This window comes from Anarrhichthys ocellatus, unplaced genomic scaffold (genome assembly GCF_004355925.1).
Source record: "Anarrhichthys ocellatus isolate YVR2014 unplaced genomic scaffold, GSC_Weel_1.0 scaffold22, whole genome shotgun sequence".
Taxonomy (NCBI): Eukaryota; Metazoa; Chordata; class Actinopteri; order Perciformes; family Anarhichadidae; genus Anarrhichthys; species Anarrhichthys ocellatus.
Window position 1 is genome coordinate 2,279,035 of NW_022280052.1, and position 26,635 is coordinate 2,305,669.

Below are 26,635 nucleotides of genomic sequence, written 5' to 3' on the forward strand. Positions count from 1 at the left end.
TCACAATAGCACAAAATAATTGAATGTGGGGGAACAGACTTGATAATGACACCGTACTGAATGCAGAAAAGCAATCTTATATTCCTTCCTCCATAAATGAAAGAAAAACCCTTTCAACAAATTATCTTTCAAAAAATTGTTATATGATTTGAATCCTCTTTATCCACTAGCAGTTCCTCTGCACCAATCCAGTTTAAAGCACTCAGATGTCCAGGCAACGGTGCTTTGGAAAGCTTCCATCAGGGATATCATCTCAGTTTGGTAAACCCTGTGTTAAAATTCACTTCCTGTAGTAATACACATAAATACGAGTATTTCTTTCTTTCCTGTGGTGCAGGTAACAATTCTTTATTTTATTTTATTTTTTCAAATCTTTGAATGTTTTGTATTTTCTTTGTGATGCATCGTCTGAACAGTAAATCGAGGCACTGCTAACACGTTCATGGGAGCCCTTTGGTCCACCAGAGTGTAAGCGTAGCGCTGTCTGAAGGGAGCCTTAAAGGGCTGTAAACATTTTTAAAGAACTGCTGCTTTAATGCATACAGATAGAGACAATAATCATCTGACGTGATGCAAAGCGAGATGCAGAAGCATCCTTTCAAGTTAACAATGCTTCAACTTGAGCAAAAGATTTGTAACATGACTCTTCTTCATTGATGTGCAGAGACAGGAGCAAAAATAGAAAAATCATTGACGGATTATTACTAGGTTTTTCTCTAACTTTAGAAAAGTCTTCATCTACATGCTCATTAGGAACCTCAGACCTACAATAGTGCAACATGTGGTCCCTGACAGGACATTTAGGTTACCACCTAAGTGGGAGTCACCACACTGAGTAATTACAGCTGTAAATACCGCCCTCATGCTAGCGGCCTCAGGCTAGTTCTCCCCACCACAGATAAAATCTAAAATTGGCTGCAATCATTGGCATAAAATTAGCACAAATCTACTCCATATATTTCACAAACTCTACCAAACAGTGTAGCAATACGACTTAATGTGTACTATTAAACATGCTATCAAGGTAACTTTAATTTATTTCAGTTGTAAGGGCCCATCTTGGCTGAGCTATACATTTGAGTTAGTGAGTTAAAAAGTGTCATTATTGATTTTGTCCCCTGGGGACAAGATAATAGTGTCACATCTGCTACCATATGATGTTTACTCTGGAGTAAACATCATATAGTCTCACTCAGAGAGAACCAGGACATTCTGATGTAGCATTTCAAAATTAAAGCCCTTCAAAATCTAAAATGGAGACAAATTCCCTTTGGTTATAAACACAACATCACAACCTGTGCTAGAACTAAGGAGAGTATTACATAGGCCAAATACTCCAATCCTTTGCCTTCTTAGCTGCCCAGCTAAGAAGACAAAGAATATTACTTTTTTTTTTTCTCAAACAAAGTTTCGTGACACACTGAAGAGGGATATACTGTATGTGAAACTATATTATAACATGGTTCTGCAGCCTACAGTCTCTGAAAGCCTCCCACATGAGAAAAGTGAAGAGGAGAAAAATCACAAAGCACGAGTAAGAGCAGTGGAAATAGATTCATAGCTTGAACATTGTTCTTTTTCAGCTGTGGTTTTTCACCTAGTTTCTTTTCCCAAACCCAGGGTTACTCAGCCAATGTATCAAATTACTAACCTTGAGGAAATAGTCCATTTCAGCATTAAAAAAGTGCTCCAGCAACATAACAGTTGACCTTAAATCACGTTTTTTTTAAGATCCATTTCTAAACTCCCCTCATGCAAATTCTAGATCCTGAACCAACTGTAGAAAATCTTCCGACCAATTTATGATTCATCCGCTGACAGAAAAGGTCCATTCTGTCTGGAGATTTCACTTTCCTCTCACAGAGATCATCAGTGTGATCTCTGACAGAAAATCAGTACTCAGGGAGTTCCCTAATGAGCAAAAGGCTCTTTTTTTCTGTGTTTCGCTCTCGTCTCCATTTTCACACCCTGATGTAAATGTTGTCATTTCAAACACACAAACACAGCCGTGTTTCATGCATCCCAGCAACCCCTGCTTGATTTCTTGGCGTGACAATTTATTTATTTTTTAATATGAATAAAAGGTCTGAAAGTAGTTTGATTGCTTGATTGAAATTATGTAACAGACACTCAAATTAAAAACAAAATATAACTGTATAATAATACTGTTGATACAGCAAAGCATGTTTGAACTTGCACTGCATCATTTCAGCTGGTAAGTATACCATTTTTACACAATCTGTTTGACATAGGATTATGTCCATGGGATCAACCCGTGTTTGACCCAATCATAACCAAACGGCTGTCATGGGTTAATCCCCTCGTCCACAGCTGTAATTCCATACACATCACTGCTCACCCACAGAATTACAACAGAGCAAATATACAGACAGGATACATTAGGTAGTATAACAAAGAAGCCATCTACGCAGACTTTTAAGTGTGTCAAACTATGACACATTTCACAAAACCTCCCAGAGATAGCCTCAGGGAGCCACAGTGTGCATGAAACTTATACTGGGTAATCTTCATCTGCTATTGTACCGCATTCATCGAAAACTCCATAACGACCACTATGTGGACCTTGAGGTGAAATTGTTTTTTCTCAACAAATGTAAATAAGGGTAAGAATGAACTTAGAACTATTTTTTATCTCAGCTCGGTAGACTCTGTAACCTTCAGGCTGCACGTGACGAAAGATGTCTCAGATCACAGGTGCACTACTATCTTCCGAGGTAGTATTATGTACAAGAGGGAGAATGAAAGTGTGCAGATGTGGCATTGACAGTTCAATGAAAATGGGAACACTTCTTTCCGCTCCATACTTACAACAAAAAGCCAATTATCATGAAATGTGCTCTGACTGTCACTGTTGTAATTATAGTTGGCTGACAACCTCTTAGTCTACATTTCTTTCTCAACTATTTTCCCACACTAATGCATGGGCTGAAACAGCTGTCTCTGCTCCACCTGTGTATCCACCATTATATATCAATTCCATTTGGCATATAGAGCTGTGGGCATTATCCTGCCTTGCCTCTATCGACCAGAAAAGTGGAAGCCCACTTAAAAAGGCCCAGTGAAGATGATACAATGATGGCTGGATGGATCTGGAGATTTATAAATGGCTGCTACAAGAAGAGGAGGAGCGTTCTGTTGTTAAACTACAATTTGATATGTGGAATGACGGAAAACACTAAGGATGACATCTTCTTAAGTGAAAGTGGGAAAGTGGATCTGCCTCAATCACATGATATTCGCAGTATTTGAACAGAACAGCTATTAACTACCATAAAAACAACACAGAAATATATAAGGCATATCAATTCTCATTATCTTATGCCTTATTATTTAGATTCCTTGCATTTATGACGAGCTCGACCAATTTTACTATTAGACAAATTGTATCTCGTTAACTTGCTTTTAGCTTTCCTGTTTTTTATTGACTTCAGTTTGCACAAATTGAGCTAGCAATATTTTGTCAGGATCCCTGTCTGACCATTTGTGTGTTTACCTCTGTTTCCTCAAGGCCATTCGCCATGAGTATCTACTGCTCACACAATAGCCACAATGTATGCAGATGCTATTAACATCATGCAGAACACAAGAGGAAACGGTCTCTCCTGGGGCCTAATGTACGAATCTTTGCCTAGCTTTGACACTACACCTTCAAGAAAAAACAGCAGCAGGCATATGACGGTTACAAAACACAAGCCATCGCAGGATCGTGTACACGTAAACAAGTGTCATATGCCCACCCTGAAAACTCTCAAAAACAAAGGTAACTGATTGTTGGCAAGCCCCACGTTGGCCTGTTTTCAATAGATTTTTTTAAACGCTCTTTAAATGAGGGATATTTAACAGATGCATCTTCCGTCTGGGGGAGCTGCCAAGTGTATTTAACCAACTCCAAAAAAAAAAGGCCAAATATAGTGATGGCGTCACTCAAAAAAAACAGTAGCATAAATAACAGTTTTCAATAACCAATAAATTGGCTTTAACTACACCTTGCTGGCAAAAAAAAAACAACATAATCCTCACGGCCAGGCCAAGGAAAGTGGCCTGACCTTTTATTATCCCTGCTTAGATCTGAATTGAGCCCTGCCATTGAGCTGCACGTTCAAATAATCCATATTGCAATTAAAATGACAGGATTATCGGCTGAGTGACAGGCAGGGACTGCAGAGTAAGAACAACTGTGAAGTGGAACATGGTGTTTAACTACAGAGAAGAATATCACATGTATTAAAGGATCGGTGGTGGAAGCCTACTGGGCAGTGGACAGTTGAAAGGCAGAACTTGTCTATGGCCAAAAGCATAAATATACACCTTTAAGGTGTAAAAATGCAGCTGTGAAATTCTTGTATCTCTAATTACCTTTGCAATGGCAGCCCACAATGTCACTGTAGTCTGACAAGCAGCAGATACTGTAGATCTTTTTTTGAGTAGGATGTGCGATGAAAGAGAGTCTTCTCCTTTTGCCTCCTCACATCACCAGAAACCCTTCCTACGTCTGAATGGGTTAACTAACCTCTCAATGAGACATCAATGGTGTTTGCTTAAGATTTTTGAACCTTAAAAAATAAAGCAGGTGTTCAGATGTATCAAATTTCTAACCACTGAGTTCTATTGATGAATCCATTGAGGGCTATAGATAAGCCTAGCGGCGCTCCCTGCTATCTTATTGATTCAGACGTCGACCGTGAACCCCAAAGTCCCCAGTTCTCTTCCAGCCTGGACCTTTGCTGCATATCATTCCTCATCTCTCTCTCCCCTTATTTCCTGTCATCTCTCTACCGTCAGCTCTCTAATGATAGCTTGAAATGCTCCTCAAGTAATAATAAAAAGAGAACTAGGCCAACAGCTACAAGTTCACAAGGTTTGGGAGTTTTAAGATCCGTTGAGACATATAAGAACTCAACAATTGTTCTAACATAGATCAGTCCAGTTCAAGCGGTTCTCACACTTAAATATCTTAACAAAAAGGGAGCTCAAAAGGTGACGTCTGACTTTGTCAGGTTAACTGACTGCTTTTAGGGTTCATAAAACATGATTCATGACAGTAATAGGTCAGCTAGTTCAAGAAGGAGCTAGACTGTAGTGCCCAGAGGTAAACAAACAGTTATTATATGTGTGCACTCACTGACTTAAATCCTGCTAAAGCTATTTCTGTTGTGTGTCATGGAAACAATAAAAACTACAAAAAGGTGAGTGTATGGGTGCACTCTCTTTAAAATAATCAATAAATGAATAAAACATGCAGAAAGGAGGCACCAGCAGGTTTTCATCAGCGTTTGAAAGCCTGATTTTGTTTTTTTTTGCTATGATATTCCTGCAGAATAGCAATGATGTGTTTTAATCATACAGTGTGCCCACTTACTGTGTGAATGTACAGTACACGATTCTAAGCCGGCTCATTGGATGGCACGCATGCCGAGCGCTAAATTACTGAATGTACGATTACTGTAATGAATATCCAAAAGGTTTAATGTGCATGCATATCACACATGAACACCACACACACTTTTTTTATGCAATGAAAGTGCCCACATCACACAGCACTCAATTATAATCTCAAAGTGGGATAGTGTAACCACTCTCAGCCCCATAATGACACCAATCAAGTAATTGTAAATTCGCACAAGTCGATCTTGACAGCCAGTCTCGTATGTAATTGTTCCAGTGAGACGAAGAAAGAGTTAAAGACTGAAGATGTGGGATGCATGTGAGAAGAGCTGGAGGATTTAAAGGTATGAGGTATGAGGAGTCGAAGGCAAGAGGGGGAGCGGGGAGAGAGTGCCAGGGCATCGGTGATGTAGAATCAGAGGTATATGAGTAAGACAAGGGGTGAGTTGAGAAAGTGACAGAAATGACAAAAACATAGAGAGATGCTGGAAGAAAAAAATCAAATGTCAGCCAGTCGGCCCGTTAGCAGATTGATTTGTGTGTTTCTTCACAGTTTCCTTCACAAGGCAGGATACCCGGCCGGTTTGAATCAGTCACCACTGGGAGTCCTCACACTGGCTTTTTCGACCTGTGAGCAATTCCCCTTAAATCGAATTTGCATTCCAGTTCAGGATCTGAATACATAAACACGCTCTTGTTTTCAGATTGAAAAAAAGAAATGGTAATTATGTGATAATAGAAGTCAGACAGGCCAAGACCAATCTGTCCACGAAGTCTGTCAAACGGTCAGTCAGGACCAAAAATGGCAAAACAGGGAAGCTGCTGTTGTCTGCAAAACTGGAAATCAAGTTGCCGAGCTCAGTGACAGGCGGACGTGTTGACAGCTCTACATGTGGGGAAATATGGTTCTGACAGATGCACCTCTTTCGGATAGTAATAACATAATTCACTTGTTGAAAGCGGTCAAGTCAACACTGTTTTTGACTATACAGGCAGCGTCCACATAGCCAGTGTGTCTCCTCACGGGACTAATGAGCACTGTGGATGATATTTATATACTGTTCAATACTGCTGATGGAAAAGTGACCCCAGCATGTTTAATATGAATCGATGGCTGATGGGCAGACGAAACTTAGAGCCCAGCAAATAATGATGTTCTGCACCAATATCCAATTAAAAATGAAAGGTGACATGTTACAGCCTACAACCTGCCAAGTATTTGTAGACTATACATTAGTGTGGATATTTGAGAGTTAGTTAAAGGCATGCATTATATCCCCTTGCATGGATGTGATAGGAATACTGGAATTTGTAGGGTTCAAGTGTTCACTCCTTTGATAGGGTCTGCCAATATAAATAAAAGAAAGAGGGGGAGGCTAGGGTGAACTTAACGGTGACAGGAGCCAAACAAAGCCAACCGAAATCTTCTCTCCAAAAATCTCCCCATTTTCACCCAGCCCCTTTCTTCAGGATCAAAACACAAACTCGTCTCGCAAATGAAATAAAAAAATCTAAATTCGACAACCTGAAAGGAAAAGCTTCTTGATTACCTTCTCCACAGCTCATCCACACACGTGGGGACAAAGGGAATCCCGACGCCTTTTGCGCGTTGTTCTCTGACGGAAAACAGCAGCTGTCCAAAAAAAGGGAAGATCTTTTATTCCGTATGCGCGTGTATTTTCACCATCCTCTGTAGGAGTTTACGGTACAGCTGCCCCCAACGAGCAGGGTAATCCACACTCCTCGGTCGGGTTCTGGTGCACACATGATCTGAGGTTTCTTGCTTGTTCACTTTTTCCGCGATTAAAAGTAAATAGAAACAAAACTGGCTCGTTAATTAAACCGATCCTTGTTCGTCCGTTTCATCACTTACAAGCTCCCTTCCAGCACAGAGCAGCTGGTGAGTAGAGGGTTGAAGGCTTTCGCGTATCAAATACATGTGAAACTCGGCGATCCCCTCCCTCCCTCCCTCCCAGCAGTGTGGACCAATTGAGAGGCAGAAAGAAAGCGAGAGAGACGACCAGAGCTTCTCAGTCTGATGTGGGATCAGCGAGCACTCAACCACAGAATGAACAGCAATGAGATCATGAAGAAGCATCTAATGTTATTGTTTTAAATCTTTAGAATTATTAGTAAGGATGATTTGGAATGGACTGTAAACAAGGGATTTTCACCTGCCTGATTTTGTTTAATAATGAAATATGATTGAATAAATATAGACATAAATATTAAATAAATATTAACATTTATACATCTGTAAACTCAACAATTTCTAGCTTTTTTAATTTTCAGCTTAATAAATTAAGAAATACTGCGTTGCCGTAATTTGAATTATTTTGTTCACACATTCAGTCGGTAGAAAATAGGGCCTTTGCTTTAAATGATATATTACATTTATACATGATATTTTAATATTGTCTAATATGTTAATGATAAAATATGATTGTATAATTAAATATTAATATTTTTTAAATGAACATTGATGCAACCTTAAACTCAACAATAGACAATAAATGTGTTTTAGCTATATTAATTAACAAAGCATAGAAATAAAAGTAACGTTCTTTTGTGTTCAAACTAATTAAAACTATTTTATTGGAACAAAGTATTGTGTATTGAAAGAGTAACTGCCTCCAGGCAATTCATCTTGCTGGCACTGCCAACTAGTGGTGATTGACTCTTTTAATTAAACTCTGCAACATTCAATAACATCTGGGTTTAACATTAAATTCATACACATAGCCTACATTGGAAGCATTTTTAAGTTTCACAACTAGTGGTCAGAGATTTCAAGAGACTTATTCCTGTATTCAAGTTGCAACAGCTCCGCTAACTGAAGGTCCATATTCTGGAGTCCCCCGGTAGCAGGGAAGACAAAATTAAAATTATGCACCATTTTCTTGTTTCTGCCTCTTTAGGTTTAATCCAATAAATAAACCATTATACGCACACCGACACTGTACCTTCAACGTGATTGGCAAATCCTCTGGTAGCTCTACTTTTTCGTCCTCTCATGTTGGACTGAGGGCAGACTGAACACTACAGCGACTCACCATTGACTCTCGAGGTACAAGTGGTATGACAAGACAGGATGCTCTGGGGCTAGCTGGTTAGCATGCTTAGTAGATATCTCTGCAACACAATACATAGACTTCTTTGGCATGAAGTCAAAGTTGTTATTTCTTCACATTCAGTTGATAATGTTCATTTTGTCAATGTTGCACTTTCTTATATATTGCACCTTTAAAGCCATGATGTGTAGGATTTATTTTTACTTTGGTGCCCTAAATTTTAGAATATAAAATTACACTGAAATGTGTGCATTTGTTTCTTGCATTGCCTTACCTTTCAGATAAGTTACCTCTCAGTGTAAACTATGTTAACAAAACCCAATTTACTCTTAGGTGCAGTTAACACTTCAGATGGATCAGCTGTTTTTACTTGGAGTCACTCTGGGTGCTCAGCAGGGCTTAACATGTCCACCGCGCTCTACTGAAGACAAAGAGAAGAAATTGAAAGATTTATTGAAGCATAAAGCCATTGGAATGTGGCCACTCTTTTGATTAAATATTGTATGAACATACATTAGGCCAAATAACAGCCATCTTCTCAGAGATCACTCTTTGTCCTGAGAGAATCATTCAGTGTTGTGTTAGTAAGTAGGGCCTTTGCCCTGTATGAGGGTGATCTGGAGCTTGTGTGATGATTGTGAGCACATAATGTGAAGATAACGTTGTTTCACAGTCTGATTAAAATCACGAGCGCTGTTCAGAAACGAGAGCTCAGTGAATTCCCATAACCTACATTTTATATCTGTTTCCTTTTACAACGACAGATGACTTCTGAAGAGATTTCCATGTTGCAGTAAATCATCTGTGCTTTAAGAATGTGCTATTCTGCTCTACAAGAGGACAAATAATGTGGGAAAAAAAGGAAGTATTACTCTCTTGTGAGTTCATATATTATGCTTTGTCAATGCCCGTTCTCACATTCTGGAAGTTCTCTATAATAAATCTGGGTGTCTGTCACTGTGTCACCAGGTCACGTTGTTACTCCACTAATGCTCCAGTCTCCAGTCCGTCCCTGTTCATTAAGCCCTGTTGAGACTCTGATGCTCTGCACTGATTTCTATGGCTTAAAGAAATATGATTTTTCACTGTCAAATACATTGTGACATTGATATAATCCACTGGAGGCTGTGGGGAACAGTTTCTGTGCACACAGTTAAAATGTACAGTTGGATAAAAATGTAACTAAAATAATCTAAATAGGATCAAAACATGGATGTTACTCATCTTTGATGCTCAAACCACAGAAAAAAAACTCATGTTCTGCCACAAGCAAGAGCACAAATTTCTCCAACGCATCAAAATGGTTGTTTGTCCGTGCCCTCAAGGACGACACAGATCGAAGGTTTGGTTAAGTTCAGGCACAATAAAGACTTGGTTAGTGTTAGTAAGATCAGGTAAGGGGACCTTCATTGTCATTGTTACAATAATAACCACATGGTTAAGGCCATGGTTAAAATAAAACAACATTGACTGTCGGTGGGAAAGAGGATACAAACAGTTGTCACCAGTTAATAAGTACAATATCTTGTGGATTGTCGCTCTTCCTCTATTGCACCAAACAAACAAGTTGTGAATCCTACGGCCACTAGAGGGCTTCCTCACCTGAATTCAAACAACCTGACGGTAATAAAGATATCATTTCTCCTGGGAGGACAGTCTCAATTATTCTTGAATCCTATTTCTGAGAAAAGACCTTTAGTCGTGAAATTAATTTCCACTTTAACCCAAGCACAGGAGTTGTGAGCCCTTTGAATCCACCTGAACGAACAGATTTCAGCAACAGAAAGCCTTTCTAAAATAGACATGAAAACATCATTGGTGACTATGTACATTTCTCACTTCATTTTTTCAGTTTTGAGTTGAATTGCAATGAAAACCAGGCTATAACTAGCTGTGTAACGACATTGTTACTAATACATTAGTTCATCATGGCGCTCCTTTTTCCTCTCTCACACAAAGAATTGGATTTTTCCTTTTTTTGTAAATCTCTTGTCTCTCTGGCACCACAAAGCATTTCTAATCTGCTCAAGCGACCGCAATAGCAGGTTTCTGTTGAAATGAGGATTTGAAGGTAATGGATCGTTGATCCTTTCAACCTATTGTTTCAAGTATCGAGGTTTGTTTTTATGTTACACAGGAGGATCACAGACGTGAGAGCTATTGGCATTGAGGCCGAGTTATGTAAATATAGTATTTAGGGCTTCAGATTGTGAGAAATGAGTCAGGAGGAGAGGCATATTTTCAAATCCTTCTATTGTGCCGCCAAATACTATTGTACACACTGTGTATAGCAATGCATCTGGTGCTCTGTTGCCTATCATTACCGCAGCTGCTTCTTTCCAGGCCGTATAAACGTATTGTGATTTGAAGGTAGAGGGAATCAGCCATCACATTTAATCAATTTATCGTTCACCAAGCCGAGGTCTGATCAGTCAGCAGTAATATCTAAAGGGAGACACACATAGCTACCACCTCTACCACATTAGTCTGAGCGAGTTGTTAAAGGCCTCTGGGGAAATTGTTTAATTCAGTCCCACTAGAACAATGTCAGAAAATCCTCCGTGGGCAGTGTCAGTCTAGTCTACTTGCTCAGCATCTTTTGGGATCTGCTGATCTGGACCGTTTTCTCTGCTGGGAAAACCAACTGAGCCAATAAGAGACTTGTAGGCGGGATTGGGAATGGGGAGGTCATCTCCTGGTGTAAAGAATTGCAACAGAGAAATTGCATTTAAAAATGGCGATAAGCGTGATGAGAGTGACACAGCTGTAGGCCTACAGGAACAACTCTTTCTATTGATATGAAAAACATTAAGATAGCAGCTCCTAACAACCCTTGGCTCGTGCAGCTTCCATGGCGACTGAAATGATCAAATCCAGACAGATAACAGCTACCGTTCAGACTTTGACAGGATGAATAGGGTAGTGAAACAGAATAGTATCAGGCTTCCATTCTCCATTTTTCAATATTGGACATTCAGAAAAAATATCTTGACTAAAGGAATACTCATTTTGGGAAATCCCCTTAATCACTTGCCAAGAGTCAGATGAGAAGACAATGTTCTCATCTAACTCTCAGCAAGAAAGCGAAGACCCATATACCCCAAAAATGTCAAACTATTCCTTTGAAAATAAAACACTTCCTTTTCCACATTGACAAAAACGTTTTATTTTAAATGAGATTAAACTATGCTGACAGCTGTGGTACTGACAGCAGCATACAGAACAATAATACAGAGGTATTGTCAATTTGTACCAAAGTGAAATATCTACTTGAAGCCAATAAGCCTGAGGTGTGTTTGTCTCTTTTTCTAGTGCGCAGAGACTCTGAGGAGTTACAATCCGTCTTCTTTCTTATCTGAGCCTCTGGGCACTCTTGCGAGAAAAGACAACACATATATACACACACAATCCTTTACTGCATCTACACACACAGCTGCACACACAAAGCTATTCAAACCACTTGCTTGCTGCTGGCTCAGGCTTTTTATGGACATTGTATAGGCGGTCTGAGTCTGTCCCATAAAGTTCATGGTGATAGAAGAGAGGAGCAGGGAGAGGCCCCGCTATCTGAGGGTGAACATGTGATTACCCTTTGCTTTGTGGAGACATGGATTGTAAACCCACAGCACGCACACACACGCACACACACGCACACACACACAAACACACACATACACACAACCTCACACTGATGATATATGCAGCTCCACTGTGAGACACTCATCTGTCATACTGCTTTGAATACAGTCATGGCATGAACAGATATGTTTTCAGGAGATAAACATTTATCTGCTGGGATGTAAACTTCACAAGTATGTGACAACAGATTGAGATGAAATTAATCTATTTAGTTCTATTGATATTCCCAAAGCTGAGCTGCATTTTATTTGCAACCAAAGACGGGAGAAAAGGAAATTCAAATCACTTCAATGCCTACCCCTGTATAGACTCAACCTCACATTTATATGTATTGAACTAAAATATCTCTAGATCACAATATGCAAAGCAGACCTCGATGCTGTTAAAATACTACCACTACAACCAATTTGTTTTATCATGCTTCCACACTGATCGCATTTTACAGACATAATTCTTCTCCTTACTGTCTGAAATGCTGTCGCTGGGCACCAAGGCAGATGAGAATTGGTCTCCTCTGTATTGATGAGAGATAATGCCACTCTCGGTGAGCAATTGCATTTGTTTAAGCTATGACACGGTGCATTTTGTATATTTCTAATTGGATGCAGAGATTCTCTGCTTCTTTGTCGATTCCCACTTGACCCCACAAATCCCAAGAGGTCTGTTTGTTTTGTGTTTAATTAATGATGTGTATGACTTGTGTGCATGTTATAGTGAGGTTAGTATATCAACAAGGTGTGTCTACTGTATATATATATATATGCATACAAACTGGAAGACGGCCGACTGTGCGTGTATCAGTGCATGTGTGTTGCTTTTATTTCGACAGGAGGATCTACTACTGAAGTGACACAACCGTGATTAGAAAACATTGCCATCTGGTACTTTGAGAAGGGTGCTGAGACATGTGCACGTGAGAGTGCACACACACAAACATATCAGCATGTAATACATAATTAAAATACACAGAGAAAAAAGGCAGCAATGTCCTTCGCTCTCTCCCCATCCGTATCAGGCACATACGTAAATAACACTACCACTATCTCATACTATAACTATGATGGTGTTTCGATATTCTCTCACTTGTTCTAATAAGACACTGCAGATTTTCAAAGTTCCTCTCACTTCCTAAAGAGGCTGCTTTCATTTTCTCTCTAGTGGTAATGTGTAGACTCCTGTGAGGTAAAACATCAAGTCTGTAAGGAAGAGTTGAATGTTTTCCAGGCAACGTGTTAACCTCTTGCATTGAATAAGTATTTTCACAACTCGGACATAAAGGCAAACATCTTCCGTTTTGTCACTGTTGCCTCACACACACACACACACACACACACACACACACACACAAAAACAACTTCCTCCCATTGTTTATGTGCACAGCATTTAAGATTTGTTTGACCTTGAAGGCCACTGAGCCAGGCTGATGCATCACAGCACACTTGTTGTGGTTGTCGAGCATTATGACCATAATTCCCTCTGTGGGAATAAAGGTCAAGAATTTCAACAAATGGTTTGTTGGTAGGCAGTGAGCAGAGGTAACAATCATAACATTCTCCGGCAAATGTCTTTGCATTTATCTTTTCTTATACAGTATTTCTTCTTTCAAACAAATAACACAACAAACAAGTCTATTGTAACACTGGGGTTTTGGCTCTCAGCTGACCTTTACTGAACCTTTTTAACACCAGAAGGAGCACATCACCTTGATGCGTTAAAAAGTGAGGTAGTGCTGGAAACAACGTTAAATTATGTATAAATTTAGATGATATGTTTCTTTGCAGTAAAGAGCTTGTCACATGCCACTTTTTCAACCATTTTACCCAACTTTATCTTTAGGCAATGCCAACAGTCATGACAATCAAACAATTTCACATATTGTTTCATATATTGTTTAGATAACTTGAGAGATTTCTAACTCTCTTCATTTTCATGTTGTACGAGTATGTGCGTCAGTGCCCACCTTCTTCTTCTTCTTCTTCTTCTTCTTCTTCTTCTTCTTCTTCTTCCTCTTCTAGGTTATATCTGATTACAGGGGCAGGGTAGCAGGATTCATAAGTTATGTATGATATAGTAAGATATAGAAAATTGTCACAATGAAACACAATTCATTCAGCTACATAATTGTTCTTTTAACATATGTGTTTCTTTTAAATAGGAGGCTGGATGTGTACATGGAAAGGAAACACATATCACAATATGTATTGTGTTTTATGTAATTGTTTTTTATTTAGGCTTTTTAAATCCCGAGGAGCTCAACTTTATACATAACTAACTGTTATTCAATCTCACTGAGCAAAGTATAGTAATTTCAGATCATTATTCAGTGTACACACACACATGCAGGTCACTAGTTTGGAGAGATTCTACCCACTTTCATCCTGTGTGCAGTGAGCGAGGCGTGCTGAGAGGTTTTGCCCACACACTGTGGTATCTCACTCTCCTCTTTGCGAGTTTGACCCGTCAGTCATCACAGCATGATCTCCAGACATGACTCACCAGCATAACGCTGTACTCTGGACACACAAACACACAGATAGACACATGAGCATACATGTTATGCAAGAAAATGTGGAGGTACAGTTCATTCATCTTCATTTTACACTTACATCTTCCACCCACATATTGTAGACCAGTGGCACCCTGCATGAGCTCAAGTTCAACTTCATCGTCATCACCCGTCATGTTACAAATGTGTTCAGTTGAATTGATAACAAACTGGATGTTGTTTAATTGTTTAGCTATTGATTACATTAAATTGAACTGTCAATGTGTAGGTTTATTTGGTCAAGTTTGTACTACTATGTGTCAGAAGCTGGATGTTTCAATTTATCAAGTGTATTTCAAGTGTGTATCCACTACTTTAGCTATCTACTTTGACCATTTATCCATGGCTCTTCTGTTTAGACATCCCTGCTTATTAACTACTTCATGCACTCTCAATCTCAGTAGCTCAGGTGTTACAACTGACTAAATATTTAGATGTATATTTTTGATTTAAAAACTGCTGCAATTCTGGCAACTACAGAAATAACCTGTGTTCTACAAGTATCCCTGGTTGGGAATAACTGCTGTAGACACACACACACAAACACACACACACACACAAAAGACAAGTTGAGAGATCTGCATATTGTCCAAATATGAATTAGCTGTGCAAGAAAAAAAGCACATATTATGTCAATGAGGTTCCTACAAGTAAAGAACAAACATATGTGTGTATCTATACTGTGTTTAAACCCACAGGCTGTATATGAACTCATGTATGAGGTACAGTAGGTAGAGGAGGTAGGAGGTGGACAGCTGCACATACCTTGGGAAGAATAATTATTGTGGACAGAGAAACGGAGGAAGATGACAAGGCCAGAATAGGAAAAGCATCAACATCCTAAATAACATCTGGAAAACCAAAAAACTAGCACTCAAATTCCAAATGATATCAAATCCATTGTGTTATACGGATTCGATGCTGATATAACTTTTTTTATTCCAAGGGAAAATGCTGTGCAACAAAGTGGAAGGAGTGTAAATATAAAGATCTAAAAATCCAAAATGTGTATATTATATACAATGCCAAAATCAGGTTAACAGTATGGAACATATAATAAAAGTAGGTTAACTGTAAGGATCAGTCTGAGGGTGGCATATAGATATAGATATGTATGTACAATATCAAATCTGCAAAAGTCTTTAAGTGAGACCTCACAAGGACATTCTACCAAACAGCTGTGAATATGAAGTGCATTTTGAAGCTGTTTAATCAATGCTTCAAAATGAGCTAATTTCAGTGTTTATGCATGTCTGCATCAATCAGCTGACTGTGGTAAACAGCACAGGCACCATGGTACTATGATAGAAGTGCTGTTGGAGGAGGGGACGATGAGGGAGATTAGGATGTCCATCTGTTGCAGAGCAGTCAGCTCGGATCAGCGAGCGGATTTGGTATGAAGCCTAAACTGAAATGATTGTAAATGGGAGATACACGTCTCTTAAATGGGACAAAAGGATAATTGATTAGCAAATTCAACCTTTGTATAAAACCAACACTTAAGTGTGTCAGATGTGAATCAGTCAACCGCAGTATTCAGCAAGGAGATGGCGAGTAAATACTACTGGGTCTGTGTGGTGTTTACAGACGGTCGAACCCTGAATGACTGAATGAATAACCGAGTAACAGAAGTAACTGACAGAATGAATCAATGAATGAGTGAGTTCACCTTTGGACCCATGACATGTATTGAATCTAAAAAAGACGAGATTTTAATTTTGGCGTGATTTAGTATTTAGGAAAAGAAAGTATTTTGAACACTTTGTGTATATTTAGCTCATGTTGCTCCATTGTGTCTCGTTAATCTACGGCACTTTCCTTATCTAACTAATCTGGCTAAAATAGAAGGAGTGCGTCCGATCGACTTCACACTTGACGGATGTTTTGCTCAGGACCCAAGGATAGTGTCCATTGTGAAGTTGATTGGATGACCAGCAACACCGGAGGCCAAGCAACCTGTTCCGAACAGGCACTAGTTTATTAACAGTATGCAATGCAGGATTTTCCTAAAAAACAAGGAATAGACTCGTACAAAAGTAATTTCACTCAACCTTATGAGTGTGTGGTGGTGTCTGTATCTGTAGTGACCCTGCCCTCTGCACATCATTTCTTATTTTCCCCTTATTTTGCTGTGTGCGGGTCGTTTTTGGACATCTGCATTTGGGCACTGGCTGTAGCCCCACGCATTTGCAAGCACCCATCCAAGAGGAAGCTACGAAAAGCTTCCTCTTGGAATGAGCCGGGGAGAGGAGGGGCCAACTTTGAATGTTGTGTTTACAAACAGTGAGTGACTATTCCTGCATTAACCTATAAGTTAACTGAATGCTGTTTCTAGTGTCTTTTCATGATCCACTGATTGATTGTAGCCTACAAGATGCATAAGAATGGCCCTTTTATAGATATTCATATTAAAGGGCTCTCAACATGGAGACGGCTAAGCTCGTGACTAAATGTCCCAACGGCAGGAACAGTGCAAATAATGGCAACAGGGCTGATGGAACCAACAGTGTTTACCTGAGGGGGAACCTGAAGGTGGGCCATCGTTATCAGCAGTAACCGCCCTATGAGCGTAATGCAGCAAGGCAGCCATTGTGGCCGGTGGGACACAACAGAGAGACTCACAAAGCACAGAGAAGCTCGTTTTACAACACACACACACACACACACACACACACACACACACACACACACACACACACAGAGGGAGGGTGACTTCATTCTCTGCTCAGGATTACATTACCCCACTGTATATTTACATTGCAAACAGTTGTTTGCTGTTATATTAATGCTCTGAATTTCGAATATAGCACCTTTCATGTTTTTATTTATCTTGTTATTAGGACGTCCTGGCATGTATGAAAGCATATGTTCACATTTGTTTAAGTCGGTCTTAAAACAATAAGACAAAACAAGGTCAGGTGTACAGATTGTTTCTGTCCGTAACCATTCTCCCTGTTTTAATACCGGGAGGAAGGAGATCCCTTTCTAATGAGCTTTCAGTGTAAGAGATGGGGGACAAAATCCACAGCATCTGTGCAAATATATATTCCGTTTATCTGATGCTAATATGAGACTTCAGCAGTCTGTCTAATCAAGTGGATACCTCCGTCTCTTTCAGTATGGAAATCCAGTCTTTCCATGAAAATGAAATATTTGAATTTTCACCTACCTCTATCGGATTTTCTATTTATCAAAGTCTCATCCATGTTCTACTTGCGAAGTCTCTTATCCACATTTAGCTTTCTGACTAATATCTGTGATCCCTACAGCAACGCCGACCTCAACAGATCTTCCAAACCGTCCATCTCCCTCCCTTAATCTCCTGCAGTGCTCACCATATCCATTTCAATGTCTTTTTAAGATCTCTCCCCTTTTCTGAGCTTCCTCTCAATCCTTCTAAAATAAATCCCTCTTTTCATACACTCTTCACTCCATCCCACTTCTGCCTATCGTCCCCCTCCCTTTCTCATTCCTTTTCCACAGAAAAGTTTTACTCAAACAATGCAATTAAGCAATCGCTCATCAGTCCAAGTAATAAATGAACACTACTGAGGTCAGAGTTACTCTCTGTATTTGGTTCTTGCAGCTCCCAAGACAAGTCTGGTCTGCTTTTCTTTTTCGGACTGTAGAGACATCAAGTCAAGATGCCCTTTACGGCTGCTTCGACTGTACAGACTGCTCCGTCTTGGATGACTCGTTTAAGGAACAGACAGATGTGTTGTATGTCTACTTCAAAAACATGGGTTTCTAAACAAATGAAAAGTTGTTTTTTTTGTACAAAGAACGAATCTGCTGTCACAAAGAAGACATGGTGAGAATAACTCTTGAATTCAGCCATAATAATTTCAAATAGAAGGAAATGCATGACACTCGTGATAGAGGTAATAAAATAATCTCACTAGATGGTTTTTACTTCAGCTGCCAGATGACCTGAATCATTTTTATTTTATCATTTTTTCACCTCTGAGATTATAACTTGTGTGATCTCTCCAGGTCTGCTCCTACAATTGACTCATATGGAAAGTGCTCAAGAGTCTTAGGGCCCCTTAGCTCTAAATCACTTCAGAACCGGTGCTCTCACTTCCCTGGTGATGAAACTGAGACGGTGAAAAAATAAGGAGTCACTGAAGATCATTTACCTTTTTATTTTAATATTCAGAGCCCCCTCCAATCCCCCGCATAACTAGTTTTCCAGCCTTATGTGTTTGCTGAAACAAAAATATTTGTGGATCTCTTGGAAAACACGATTCAATAGTGAACCTCCTTTCAAACTTCTTTTCATTAACAGTCTTCATGCAAAAGCAAAGCAGTCTGTACAGTCAATGCAGCCCTGCAGGACTCAACATGTCCACAGTACATGTTCCTCCTCTGGAGCAGAACAGAATTGTGAGTTGGACTCAAGTCTAGCCTCGTAATGACGTGAGAAAAACATCAAATGGTTTGTTTTTTTCTGGGTTATGTTTCGTTGAAGTTGATGCCTTTAACATATAGGGTCAACATTTGGACTTTAAACTTGTTCAAACTACTTAAAGACTCAGTGGCTCTTCCAATGGACTAAATGTTTTAATGTAATGAGAGCTGTCTCCAAGCAGTTGGCTCTTTACACTGAAGCACTTAACTTGGACCGGTTCTTACTGTTATATGCTTTTAAAACGTCAATGTGACAAGAGCAACTCAAAGTTATCTGTCGGTGTCTTTTGGAGTTCTTATTTATCAGCAGTGGTGACTATATTTTGGTCTTGATCTCTGTTATTTATTTGAGTTATACTTTGGTTTCATTGTCCTGTTTGTGGGAGAATATTTTTGTTTAATGTGGTGTTTTGAGTATTTTTAGCCCTGGCTGCAAACCAAATTTCCTTATAGGGACAATAAAACTGAAGTTGAAGTTGGGGGCTCCGGACACATAGGCATCAGGGAGACAAGAGGATATTGTTTAGAAAGACCAACAGAGGAAAATGGAGTGAAAGTAAAGATAAGGGCAAGTCCAACTGAGGGATAATATCAAACTCTTTTTACCCAACTCTCACCTATAGGGAGACACACGTCTCTCCTGCCTCTTATCAGCTCATCCTACATTAGAGGGATAAAGCAGCACTTAACCTGCCTGAGTAGAGCTTAATTAGAATTAGTCAGAAAGGTTGACATTGGTGGTTTCCAGTGAAACGTCTCAATGTTGGATACAATGCCATGGAATTTGGTACAGATATTTATGTCCCCCTCGGGATGAATTGTATTAACCTTAGTTATCCACTGTTATCATCAGGTCAGAATATAATTCTTTCGTTGTTGACTGAATAGAGAGGCAAAGTCCCTCCCCTTCCAGTGGAAAACTATGCCTGAAATAAGGACGCTTAGCAGATTTTTAATGTTTCGTTCTACGGCACAAAATACGTCAATAAATACCCCATTTGTGAATTTTAAAGCGTTTGTGTATCTTAACAGACGGTTGTCAACAAGTGGCTAAATGAGACTACAAAACCAGTCATGTGACCGTGGTGTAGTTCCTTTATAGCCTGACGTTAGCCTATTACTTATGGTGATTGCATTGGTGCTTCAAAAATTGTGGTGTTCAATTGTGAAGACTATCTTGTTGACGCTAGGTCTAAGTACCATAAACTCTTGTTTGCTACAGAGTTGATTTACTACAATAATCCAAATTTCAATGGCCTACAAAAATACATCATCCCAGCAGCACTCTATGCTTATAATGGAAATGATTGACTTTGACTCCCTTAACAACGGTACAATGCTCTCAAAGTGCTCAACACAATCAAAGAACCAAGTGCAAAACAGGCAGCACAGCCCTCATTAGTTGTGCATATCTGAAGAAAACACTCCCCACAGGCTGAGATGATGAAGCCCGAGCAGTAATCTAAAGCTGCAACTTGCCTTTATATAACGCACATCATTAGTATAAAGCGGTGCTTAAAGGCCAACTAATTTTAAGGCCTGTGTAATGCTAATGACATTAAAGTATGTAGCACCAAGATAATCAGACGTGCATAATGATTAGAAGACCATCCCTCGCCAAGTTGGCAGGTCAAGCGCCTCAGTAGGTGTTTCTCACTGAAGAGCTCTTGAGCAACACACTTAACTTTCTGACCTTGTGCTTTGGATGGGTGCCAAAGAAAAAGAGGATAAGTACAGCAAGATAATTGCAGATAGAGAGCCCCCTCTTCTGGTAATTATGTAGAAATGCAGTAGTTCATCAGGCCCGAGCTTCAGAACATAATTCACAAATTCCTTTTCATCGCATGGAGGCTTTAGGTCTTCCATCACTCACTAATTCAGAAATCTGATCATTGCAAGAGATTATTATCCACATGAAAAAAAAGATACATTTAACTCAAGACCTTAATGCAGAGATAAGGTTAATAAGTAAATAACATTATCTTTGCATACTATCAATGGTGGAGGGACATTTAACTTGAAGGTCCCTCCTGTCGTAAATTACTGAAACCAGAGCTACAAAGCAATAATTAAATTTACATTCTTCATAACCATATTGAAATCAGAATAATAGACTGAACAGAATTGAGTCAATTCCATTTATTTTCTATTGGTACTGGATCGCAACGACATCTGATAAAGGAGAAACGATTGAAACAGTCCCTGCTGGAGAAATGCAGCGGTCTGTGCAGAGAAATTGGTTAGAAGGGGATATTTTGGGGGGAAAATAAACCTCAATTAAAGCTGCAAGCAGCATTGTTCAGGCCCTCGCACCTTCACGCACGTCGATGGTACTGGCAGGACTCTCGTTGACACGGCCGTGCATTTCTGTGACCATCAGACACTGCGTGCACGAGTAATTTGGTATTTCCTAAGTGGACCAGCAGCGTAGCCGGGTCATTTTGCCAGGTCTTAAGCCTTGAATGTTTTGAGTGTAGCTCCGCATACAGTAACATTAGAACAACAATAGGTCCGTCGCTCCGACTACATACAAGTACAGACGTCATCCATCCTGAAACTATATATTGTTGCCTTTATGTTTCAGCATTTTTGTGATTTTGTTAGTCACACCATTGCACTAGTCATTCAAAACCACTTAAGACAAAAGCTCATTGCAGCAGCATTGGCCTTTTTAATAACAATAAAAACAGTCAAGAAACAACTATGGCTTTTAGCCAAAGCAAGCATGTACAGTAGTAGGCCAGTAAAAGTACAAATACAATCTGTAAATACATATAACAACAAAATCTAGGAGGGACAGAAGATTTAATCAAAAGAGCTGAGGTCCACTTGTTTCTCTGTTAAGAGCCCACTGGAACTACGACTGTCTGCACCCATGTTGATGCGTCCGTGCGCAGGATCAAGCCTCGACAATATGAAATGAAATGGTGGTGCTCATTTCAGCAGCTGGCTGAAATTTTGAAAACCAGCATTGAGTTTTCAACTGAAATTGATGGGTTCATGGTCATACAATGGCATTCAGCTGAAAAGGAAGGAAAATGCGTGTGCAAAATCTATCAGCAGAACGTGATCACAACAAAAGAAAAAGGCAGAAAATGATGTGGTGGAAAAACTGGAATTTTAATAAAAAAAATGATTTGGATTATGGTTTCAAGCCACAGCCAAAATGTGCCATTAGGCAGTACGGTGCTGAGTCTGCACCCTGCGCGGCAGTCAGGAAGAATATGCGATCAGTACATTCAGTTGATATTCTAGACTCTTCAATGGACCGAACCTCTAACCGTGCAAACATCCAAGTCCAAGCCAAACCTTCAAGTTTTAAGTGAACAGTTGGTCCACTGAATCAAAACATCCTAACTTTATTAAACATGTTAGAAACACCTACATGTTTAAAATGTAGGTGTGACGCTGCTGTAGAGTCCAGCATAAAATAAACAGTTAAAAATGTTGTTCCAGATAAAATGGCCATCTGGGATGTAAGGCCACTCCATCTGGGACGAGAGGTCCGTCTCATTGGGCGAGGCTGGTCCAAGTCAGAGCTCCCTTCCCTTGTGTCCATTTTGGTTGAAATCCACTAGGAAAGGTAAATGTCGAATGCAAAAACAACCCGATGGGTACAGGTCCAGCATTTCTGTGGGTCAGTAGGGGGCCACGTCAGTAGTTCCTTGCAAAAGTTTTTGAACTCCAAAAGTCACCAAAACTCTAAAAGAGCATCTGCTGTGCTGTCGAACAGGCAGAGTGGCAGTTAAGAGCTCCCTGGAGAACAAAGGGTGGCGTTGTGTTAGCTTATGTAACAGACTGTCAGTAACACAGGCCATCTGACAGACTGCCTCGTATTACGAGGCGAGCTGCAGTGAGTGAAGGCGGCCATTCTTCAGTCCTTCAAATCGCTGAGGTGACAGTCACACAGCTCCTTGTGGATTCTCTTGCGGATACGCGGCATGTCCTCCTGACTGAACAGAAGAGGCTGCTTCACAGAGAGACAACGGCAGTACTGACAGACCAAGACAAAGAAAAAAAAAAAAAAAAAACACAGTGAGGGAAAATGATCCATAACCACAGTTAGGTTGCCATATTAAACGTGGACAATGACAGAAGCTTTTCTCCGGTGTCTTTCGAGACTGAGCAATGATCAAATGTGTGCAGAAAACTGGGGCAGGAAAGACACGCTGGAGACACGGGGGGAGGGGGGGGGGGGGCACAGGAGATGAGGAAAAGACATGCATGAACAAAGGACGGGAGGACAGTGGGAAAGGAAAATGTCTCACCTCAAGGACAAAAACTCCACAGTCGCTGTCGTTTTTCTGCTGAGGAATACCCTGAGGGGGCAACAAGTCACAGTCATGAAGACGGCAAAAATGTCACACTCACAGTTACTGGGCTGAATAGCCTCAACATTTTCAGTGTCCTGCAGATATGTTAAGAGTTATCTTGGACGTTATTGTAATTTTTACATAAATGTTTTGCGTACACAGGGTGAACAACACAGCATGAGGATTACAGTCAGGGTTTAGAGTTACCTTGATGATGGTAATCTTCCAGCCTTTCTGGAAAGCTGCCTGTTGCTTCTCTCTGGCTTCAGACTGAAGATACTTCATGATGTTCTGACAGGGAAACACACACAGACACAGAGGACTGAGTCATGTTGAGCAAAGAATGCAAAGGAATGGCAAACATTTCCGTTGGCCACTGTGAGGCAGTATTTATTAGATTTTATGAATGTTTCAATACTTCCAACAAACTATGAACGGACAGAATCAACAAGAACGCGGAGGGTAAGGAAGACGTCTCAGCCTATTTAAGCAGATGGTGAGAATATCAGCAAAATGTCTGCTTTGGTGCAAGTAATTAGTTAATCTACTAATTCACTGTCAAAGTACGATCTGCTTCTTTACAGCCGTATGAGGAAAAAAAACCCTGGACTATCTGATGCTACCGCCAACAAACTGAGGAAACAACTATTCATCTCATCGAGTCTCTCGCCGGGTATTTATGGTCCAACAACGCATCGGAGCAGAGAAGCCGGATTAACTGATGATCTCTACAGAGACATCGACATCCACAGAGGGCCCTCACATCCGTGGTGTGTCTGAAGACGATGCCTTGGCTGTCGTAGTAACTGATGGTTTTGGTTGCCATGGTGACCGTGATGAGAGACCAGTGGATCTCTAGATGGATGGGAAACAGCAGCAGCCACTTGGAGAACAGGTCGACCTGAAATCATCCCACACACACACACACACACATTAGATATCCAAGATAAAACATGTTGCACGTGTCTACTACTGTCAGATGATTGGGCAATACTACCAAGAGTCCAACAGGACCAACAGGTTCTTCTTCTTTACTTGCACGGCTAACAGTGAGGTGATTGGTGGTGATGCCATGCTTTACTGAACGTACTTCACATACTTTGTGTAGTTAGCTAATTTAATTTAGACTGTGGTTGCCAACAGTGGCAATGACTCCACAACAACAACAAAAAATGGTTGACAAGCAAAGACTCTGAAAGGCAAAGTAAAAAAAACGGAAATAAAATAGTGACATTAAAGTTCAACTGATACTCTACTGTCAAAACAAGTGAAAAATGGCTTCTTCCTCCTCCTCACTTTTTTAGTCCATCTCTTCACACCGTCATAACCTTTGGCAACCAGCTGCTTGTGGAAGAAGCTGTTGAAAAAATGAACCTGAGAGAGAAATAATGAAGTGCATTAACACATTACACAGTCAACACTTCATGTTCACATTTAATTAATAAAATCAACCTACAGCGAGTCCATTTTATATTTCATAAGTTGTAAATCCTTTTGCTATATTTTTCATTTCCAGCATACAAACACACCCTGACTTACCTTGTGTTGCGTCGCCTCCATGATGAGTTCTCCATACATGTTGATAATCTGAGCAGACAGAAGAACAGAAAAAGATTCAACGCAAGACCGTCTGACATCACCGACACAACAAACGTGATCTTTCTTTTCATTGTTGCTGAATTCGATTTTTTTAAAGTGACTTTTGTGTTAGAGGGCCGCACAGCGCATGAAGAAGTGTGATGATGGCCAAAAAAAAAAAAAAACATCTGTAGCTGTACGAGACTTCATCCTTCTTCACCTGGTCATTAAGCCAGTTCTGTTCCTCCAGCATGCCAAGGTCCTCCAGGCCCAGGGTGTGCTTGTTATACGACACCATGAAGCCCGCGATGGGAGCAGAGGCCAGCCCCGCCCTGTACCGAGCCATCTCCCTTTTAATGTCCAGCCCCCTGAAACAAAGACAAGGAGTTCTTATGCAATCCTCTCAAGTATTCATTAGACTTTTAAGGACATTTCAGAGAATATGATGGGTTCAGATAAGGAAAGAGATGCCACGAGGTCAGAGATTCAAAATAATATTCAAAAAAAAAAAAAAAAAAAAAAAAAAAAGGAAGGTTACAAGTTTTCAACGGAAATGAAACGGCTTCAAAACAGTCTTCTGAATGCAGTTTTAACATTAGAATAATCTGACGACTGGACTGATTTAATGTAAAATAACATGATGACATGCCAAGATCATGAAGGCTCATACTCATTGTAAATAACACACGTCATGTTGATCATAACAGCAAAAAGTCCCAGCACACAGTAAATGATGAATTATTTTTTTTAATGTCATATGTCAACTGCTGCTGGCATAAACTCTTTCATCTGTGTCATTGAATAATTGTGTGATTGAGGCTTAGTGCTGGAACATCTGATAAACCCTCAAGCATTCAGGCAGATTGTGTTTGTGTGTGTATGCGTGTGTGTGTGTGCGTGTGTGTGTGTGTGTGTGTAGACTTACTTGCTGCTGAGGTCAGAGTTGCCTTTCTTCTTCAGGTGTTCCAGGACATCGCTCTCAGTGAGAGGAATGAAACTGCCGTACTTCATGTAGAAGCTCTCCAGAAAATCTGAAAGAGAGGAAATCACTATTACTGAATCGATCAGCTTAATAACATAAACAAGTAATATACACACTGCTGATGTTTGCAAATCCTTTAACACAGTGATTCTCAACTGGTGGGTCGCGGACCCGTTTTCAGTGGGTCATTTTATTTTGAAGGGCATTTCTTATGCAGCGGAGTTATTCCAGCATTTACGGCACTTGTTCAGCGGTGCAGGAAAAACACCGACCAATGCGTTGTGAATCACATCACGTGATGCAGCTCAGCCAATCAAATGAGTATTCTGACAAGTTTCCTGACTTGAGTGAGATGTACACACACCGTGACACACGGGGATAGACGAGGATATAGAGAGCAGAGCAGGACTATTGAAGTGTGAGATGTGAAAGTCAAATCATAGGACGATTTCCAAAAGAGAAAAATGTCCAGAGAGACCAGAGTCATTAGACTCTGACTGCACAGACTCATAGAGGTGAATTCTTCACACTAATTTGAGAGAAAAATATAATATTGTGGATTTATCACTTCACCCTGAATGAACTGAATTTAAAGCTGCAGGGCATTTCAGTGAAAATCATTTTTCTAAAATGGATTCTGTTACGTGTTATTTATAATCCATCCAGTTAAATTTGAAAAATGAGAATAATA

General features: G+C 40.0%; 2 protein-coding genes across 5 annotated transcripts in view; both read right to left on the reverse strand.

Annotated features, from left to right (window-relative positions):
- The window catches only part of pde4ba (phosphodiesterase 4B, cAMP-specific a), a 145,557-nt gene extending 138,261 nt beyond the window's left edge, over positions 1–7,296 (reverse strand). Inside the window, exon 1 of the mRNA XM_031859534.1 lies at positions 6,957–7,296. Within this exon, the coding sequence (XP_031715394.1) occupies positions 6,957–6,972 (16 nt within the window). The 5' untranslated portion in view covers positions 6,973–7,296. The remainder of the gene's footprint in view (positions 1–6,956) is intronic.
- Positions 7,297–21,718: 14,422 nt separating this feature from the next.
- Positions 21,719–26,635, reverse strand: part of LOC116390302 (uncharacterized) — an 8,735-nt gene continuing 3,818 nt past the window's right edge. For 3 of the 4 annotated variants that reach the window (XM_031859818.1, XM_031859820.1, XM_031859819.1), the window contains exons 3-10: positions 25,888–25,993; positions 25,183–25,330; positions 24,924–24,971; positions 24,681–24,758; positions 24,148–24,285; positions 23,592–23,675; positions 23,340–23,390; positions 21,719–23,065 (exon numbers count right to left, since the gene is read on the reverse strand). In XM_031859818.1, coding sequence (XP_031715678.1) covers positions 22,946–23,065; positions 23,340–23,390; positions 23,592–23,675; positions 24,148–24,285; positions 24,681–24,758; positions 24,924–24,971; positions 25,183–25,330; positions 25,888–25,993 — 773 coding nt within the window. In that variant the 3' untranslated portion in view covers positions 21,719–22,945. The remainder of the gene's footprint in view (positions 23,066–23,339; positions 23,391–23,591; positions 23,676–24,147; positions 24,286–24,680; positions 24,759–24,923; positions 24,972–25,182; positions 25,331–25,887; positions 25,994–26,635) is intronic. The other variant, XM_031859821.1, reaches the window with a different exon arrangement.